Source organism: Daktulosphaira vitifoliae, unplaced genomic scaffold (genome assembly GCF_025091365.1).
Source record: "Daktulosphaira vitifoliae isolate Bord-2020 unplaced genomic scaffold, ASM2509136v1 Scaffold_1, whole genome shotgun sequence".
Classification (NCBI taxonomy): Eukaryota; Metazoa; Arthropoda; class Insecta; order Hemiptera; family Phylloxeridae; genus Daktulosphaira; species Daktulosphaira vitifoliae.
The window spans coordinates 66,513,900-66,520,421 of record NW_026099572.1 but is presented as its reverse complement, the minus strand read 5'-3'; the positions used below and the strand labels follow the sequence as shown (position 1 = coordinate 66,520,421).

Sequence of the window (6,522 nt, the reverse complement as noted above, 5' to 3'; positions counted from 1 at the left end):
GTTTTAATGAAGAAAATTACTTACTATTGGCAATGGTCCATTCTATAATAGCGACTAAGATACCATAAAATTAGGAAATAGTGTAAGAGATAGTCGAGACTTTCAATGCATTATTAATTAAATGTAGACACTGTTTGGATTTTAACTGTTCAAAAAGTACCCCTAAAATTCCATTAATTTAAATTAAATAATTAAAATACAATATAGAAAAAAATTGTAATGGTCTAGTTGAAAAATATTATAATAAAAGGAATAATAAAAAAAAAAAATTTTAATTTTAATTATCTTCTTAATTTTTTTCTAGTTTAATTTTGCATTGAAATAATTCAGCTTTTTTCATTTAAATAGATAGTAAAATTCAAGCTAAATTTAAAATTCCAAAAAAGTTGGCGGTTTATACACTGTGTACGTGGTTTAAATTATAAAAATTAATATAAATACAAATACTTATCAAAGGTACTAGAATGAAACAGAGTTAAATTGAACTTTTCCCTACCCTAAGTAATATATATATATACAAAATATTTACATAACAATAAATAAAATTGTATGTTCTGAACTTGGGATCTAAGCTTCTATAATTACATTAGTGTTACTCATTACAAATTAAGGAAGCATAAAGAAAAATTCCTTTTGGGATTCTTTAATTAATTTTTGTTTATTTTTTTAATAACAACTGTAGTTTTAAATATAGAGTAACACAACAAAAACTAAAATACTCAAAATGATGTTAGGCAAAAAACAAATAAACATTATCTTTATTATAATTATAATTTTTTTCTATTCCATTTTAAAAGTTGAAAATCGATTTCAGTCTTCTCTAGCATCACCGACTAATAAAAAATTGGTTTTTCTCAAAAAAAGTAATTAAAGTCTAAAAGGATTAAATAAACATTTTAAAAATGAGTTAAGTTAAAAATATTTTCAACTTAGCTATTAAATTTAATATTTGTTAACTTATCTACATTAACTTTCTCATTTTTGTATATTTCAACATATTTATGATAGTATTGGTCAACGACTTATTTGTGATCTATTAATTATAGATTCTGAAGCAAAGAAAACTTTTTTGAGGGGCTTTAGTTTTAAATTGTTCTGGATATTTAAGGTAGAGAAAATTAATTTTAATACTACTTCATTTTGGCATCTTAAAGAACTGTTTATATTAAATTTTTATAATTTAAACCACATACACAGCGTATAGAGATAAAACATTTTTATGAAATTTTTAATTGAGTTAATTTTTATTACCTAATTAACTGAAAAAGTTAAGATAATTCATTGGTTTATTTAACTAGATAGTTGAATAGTTAAAAAAGTTAACTTTTCAACTAATTAATGCTCAGCTTTGGCCAATACTTTTGCAACTAAATAATGAAGTTAATAGGTGTAACATATTATTATATAACATCCACCTATTCAAAAAAAATATAATTTTATTTAATCTATAAACTACTTTGTAAATATATGTTACAATATAGAGTAGTAACCATAATAGTAGTAGCATAACACTATTTTTTGAAAGAACATGATTTTAAATATATAATAATATATATATATATAAATATCAATAATGATAAATAATAACACTATGTTTATTGAATAATTGAATTATTTTTATTGTATATTAAATAGTGATAAAATTATTAAGTATATCACATTTCCATCAAACATTATTTATAATGTTTAAAGTGTTACTACATTTCCAAAATGTTATATGTAATTTCTTACATATAACTAAAATATTTTTTAAATTTAAGTTATGAAAATATTACTGGTTTTTTATTGTCTCTCCTTATAAGAATAAATACATAAAAATATTGTTAGCAGAAAGATTTTGTAACTATTAACAGTATTCTTAGGCTAGTTCATATTAAAAAAAATAGTTTTTATCAGTTAACGCATATCACAAACAAAAAGTATTATCATAATTATACCAAGTTTGATCTATAATCTTCATCTGGATTTACTTGTTCTAAATGAGTACTTAAAAACTCATCAACAGTGTCAGTATCCCATCGTTCAATAGCTAGAACCTAATATAAAATTATAAGTTATACATAAATTATATTACATAGACCTTAGATTGAAATTACTTCTTGAACATTGCCATTGTTATCCATAAGTTTTATAATAGGATCAAGTCCTCTGACATATCTAATAGTCAGATTTGGATATTTTTTAGGACGATCACTTTTCAGAAATGCTAAAGAAAAGAAAATTTTAAATAATAACTTGACATAATATCTTCAAATTTTTCTAATACCTTGTATTTGAGGATAAGCTCCAAATTTACAAGTACAAACTTCTAGTCTTGCTTTAGCGTACACTTTAATTGACTTTACTTCCTTATCCATTTGACAGCATTGTAAACAGTTCTCACTAGAACCCAAAAATATTCAAAAACCTAGTTATTAAATCTTAGAAATAAAATCTTATTCAAAAAATAAGAATAAAAGGTTACATTTTCAAAAAGACCCATTCGGTGGCAAAATTGTTACAATTAGAATTAGTGGTAATTTATTAAGAGAAATATTTAAGTGATTCACTCAACAAAATTAAAATTTTTTTTCATCAACTCATGTTTATATAATCAGAAATTGAAATAAAATATTTAGAGCAGTTATAATTACTTTTCAGAAAGCCACACTTTAAGAAAACCAATGATAAGATAATCAAGAATATTGTCTATATTTTTGCAATTCTCAAAAATAAATCATTTTAAGACTTAATTAGAAGCAAAAATAGAATATAAATTAAGTTCTTTATTTGGATTCATTTTTTTTTCTTGATACATATTTTAAAACAATCATTGTATAAGTTTATTTATATAAATTCTATAAAATTTGAAGGAAAAGACATACTCCTTTATTCCACACTTAAGACTAACAATTAATGATACAACTATATTTTATAAAACAGACTTTTGTAAAAAGAAATTTTAAAATAAATTCCTAATACATTATTTTACATTTACGTTTCTTGTAATATAAACATTGATCATATTATAATTAAATAATAACCTCAGTAAAGATAAATCAAATTTTTGAAGTTGGTCACAACTAGAACACAGTAAATTTGCCTTGTTGAACCCCAATTGAACACAATCACTTGCAGTGTAATCACCAATACAAAAGTTTAGCTAGACAAAATAAATAGAGTTTTATTTATTATTTATTACAGTAACATTGAATAAAAATTAGATATTAATCAATTCAGTAAACACGTACAAAAATGGTAAAAAAAAGAAATAAAATGAACAATGATTTCATTGTAATATATTTTTGTCCAATTTAATTAATAAATATTTTCCATCCACTTATTAAACAATCTAAAAAATATTAGAATTAAATAGTTTTTTAAAAATTATGTGATGGAAATAAAATAAAAATTTTAGTAAATGAGTTATAATTTCATTAAATAATGTATTCTTAACTTAACTCTTACAACACGAACAATTATTTATAATTTAAATACCTGATTGTTTATCAATGATGTTGTTGATTACTTTATGATAAAAAATAGAGTTTACTGAAGTGGATTTATAAAATCACCTTGCACTTTACAATAATTTTTAGTATAACCTATACCTATAAAATTATACCACGCAATTGATAAGATTTTGTCTATCCTATGATTGTAACACAAAAAGATATAGTTAAACTTCTAATAAGAAAAAGAAATTCGTTAAACATCTATTTCTTCTCATAAAAAAAATTTGTTTGAAAACCAAAATATTCAGTTTTATTTATGATTTATTAATACAATTATTGGCATATTATTACAAGATAAACCATACACTTCCATGTAACCATGGTATACTAATGTAACCACACGCCACACATTCTTTTCATAAAATATTATCTGAACATCTTACCTTTACTATTTATTTTTTCGGCATTCTTTTATTCTAAATTTTTTGTAAGAATATAGTCTCTGAAATATTCGTTTCTTGAATTGAAAGTTGTATTTATTCTTTGGTTCTGGTCCAAGGTAATTTCTTAAAGTTTAGTTAATTAAAATTATTTACTGAGATAAATATTCCTATTTTAATTAGATTATATTAATATTTTTATCTATACATTTTTATAACCACCACGTGGTTTATTTTCATTTAGAATTATAAATAATTATTTAAACTAATCCCTTTCTTCTACTCTAGAAAAATGCAAATTTTTGTGAAAACGTTGACCGGGAAGACGATAACTCTCGAAGTAGAGTCGTCTGATTCTATTGAAAATGTGAAATCTAAAATTCAAGATAAAGAAGGTAAAGCAATAATTATAATTTAAATTCATAAATTAAACTATAGATTTAAGGTTGAATTTTGAAAACTTAAATAATTTAAAATTTCGGATTACTTTTTTTTCTTCTGTAAATCTATTCTTTATTTAAATTTTGTTCAACAATTTTGTGGTTACTGAACTGAAATTATGATTTTTAACTATTTAATTTTCCAAACTTTATCTTGTTCCTCTTTGAATACAAATGATGTTTCTGTGCCAACTGACATTATTTTTAACTTATTATCTTATTATCATTTTATTTAAATTTTTAATCTTAAACAATTATTGCCTTATGTTAAAATAATGCCTTATGCTAAAATAAAATTGAATAATTTAAGTAGTTATTAATTTCTTTTAAAAATTTTTGGTCAATTTACTTAAAACATATAAAACAACCAGAAAATAAAAATTTCTAATCTCAAATTGTCATATATTCTAAATAGGTTGAAAGAAGGAGAGATGGAGGAATGTTATTGAAAGCGATATGAGGACAGTTGATGCGAGTTTATTTGATGTGGGAGATTGTGTGAAGTAGAAGTTTAGGATAGGGGGGCTGACCCCAAGTAGTTAGGATTAAGGCGAGGACAAAGAAGATGGTTCTTAATAGGTGTTCATTATTTATAAAATGAATTTAGAGAACAGTCTAGTAACATTTTGAAGATTGACTTTTAGCTTCAATGCAAAGCTGAGAAGGTATTAATTTTACCATGATATGTTTATTGTTTTGTGTCTGTTGCCACTTAATCTCAAATCACTGGACCAATTTTCATAAACAATACGTCAAAAGATCAAAAATTGCATCTAGTTGAAGACATTACCCTCAAAAATTGAAAAATTTTCTTTGATATAATATTTTTAAAAAATTGACCCTTTACCTGCCCACAAAAGAGGATTCAAAATAACAACTTTTTTTACAAAATTCAACTTAAATTTTGAAAATGTTTTGGAAATACTACATCCTTAAAGATGTTAAATTAAAGTTTATGTCACATACTATAATTAAAAAAAAAAAAAATTGTTCCCACAGCATCTTCTTTATACAATTGACTACAGTAATTAAAAAACATGCAATTTTTGTGTTTAAATTTAATTTTTTTTTTTTTTTTTTAATACCTTTTAAGGGTTTGCCATAAAAATAAGTCTGCCAATAAATATACAATATACATAAATCTAACTTGCATTAAATATAAATTTATATTTATTTTAATTATTTTGCCCCTCTTCAAAGTTGAGAAAAGTTTTTTTGAATTTTTGAAAACTTGAAAATTTGTATAAAATTTAGAACTTTTGAAAATATTCTAGGAATACTGTGTCTCTTAAATATATGTTGAAATTAAGCTTATTAAATGTATATGAAGTTCAAAAAAAAAAATTTGTACCGACTACCTATTTTCTATGTGCAAATGGCAATCGAAGTAGAACAAAAAATAGGAATTATTTTTGCTTTTCCAATTTCTTAGAATTAAACACTATCTACAGATTTGCATCAAAGCGATTCTTATGATATTGATTATAATCACTGTCGGATATCATCTAAACTTTTCCATACTGTGCTACAACCCCACTGCACTTCCGTTTTTTTTTTTTTGCACTCTCTTAATGACCAGTATATAAAAATGAAAAAATAAGTTCTGTTTTTTAAATAATTACTCTATAGAGATATTAAATATATTGTTACATTATTTAACTTTTCTTTTAGTATCAAATGCAAAAGTACTTTTAATTTTTCTTAAAGAAGAATATTGTTAGAATCAAATATCTCTTCAATAATATATATATATTAACAATTTTTGTTTTCATCCCTTTAGGTAGAAAAAAATTAACTTTAATTTTCTTTTATGGGAACCATTATTTTAGCTTCGATGCTAAGCTGAGAAGGTATTGGTTTTACTATGATGTGTTTTTTTTTAGCTTCGATGCGAAGCTGAGAAGGTATTAATTTTACCATGATGTGTTTATTTTTTTTTTTTATTTTTTTTTGTGTCTGTCACTACTTTTTCTCAGCTCTCACTGGACCGATTTCTTTTAACAATACGTCAAAAGATCACAAATTGTATCTAGTTGAAGACATTACCCTTAAAAATTTAAAAATTTTCCCTCGTTCCCCGCAAATGGGGGAAATATCCAAAAAAATTACAAATTTAAAAATCGACAAATTTTGTCATTTTTTTCACTTTTTTTTCTTAAAACTTCCATAACTTTTTCAAAAATCAACAAATCAACATAATTTTTTTTT

At 23.1% G+C, this 6,522-nt stretch overlaps 2 protein-coding genes across 2 annotated transcripts in view; one reads left to right on the top strand and one right to left on the bottom strand.

Moving 5' to 3' along the window:
- Positions 1 to 1,594: 1,594 nt before the first annotated feature.
- On the bottom strand, positions 1,595 to 3,455 carry LOC126895951 (selenoprotein F). Its single transcript, XM_050668305.1, has 5 exons — positions 3,231 to 3,455; positions 3,024 to 3,142; positions 2,267 to 2,382; positions 2,097 to 2,206; positions 1,595 to 2,036 (listed from the first exon to the last, which is right to left on the bottom strand). The coding sequence occupies exons 1-5, from the start codon at positions 3,270 to 3,272 to the stop codon at positions 1,932 to 1,934; spliced, it is 492 nt and encodes a 163-aa protein (XP_050524262.1). The 5' UTR covers positions 3,273 to 3,455; the 3' UTR covers positions 1,595 to 1,931.
- A 371-nt stretch (positions 3,456 to 3,826) lies between these two features.
- Positions 3,827 to 6,522, top strand: part of LOC126895952 (uncharacterized) — an 8,254-nt gene continuing 5,558 nt past the window's right edge. Inside the window, exons 1-2 of the mRNA XM_050668306.1 lie at positions 3,827 to 3,993; positions 4,163 to 4,269. Coding sequence (XP_050524263.1) covers positions 4,167 to 4,269 — 103 coding nt within the window. The 5' untranslated portion in view covers positions 3,827 to 3,993; positions 4,163 to 4,166. The remainder of the gene's footprint in view (positions 3,994 to 4,162; positions 4,270 to 6,522) is intronic.

Bases quoted from the DNA above. Each gene is read 5' to 3' on its own strand.
- LOC126895951 (XM_050668305.1), bottom strand. From the start codon at position 3,272: ATGAAATCATTGTTCATTTTATTTCTTTTTTTTACCATTTTT. The intron at 2,383-3,023 runs GTTATTATTTAA...TTTGGGTTCTAG, and splicing joins TTTGATTTATCTTTACTGAG to TGAGAACTGTTTACAATGCT. The intron at 2,037-2,096 runs GTAATTTCAATC...ATTTTATATTAG, and splicing joins ACAATGGCAATGTTCAAGAA to GTTCTAGCTATTGAACGATG.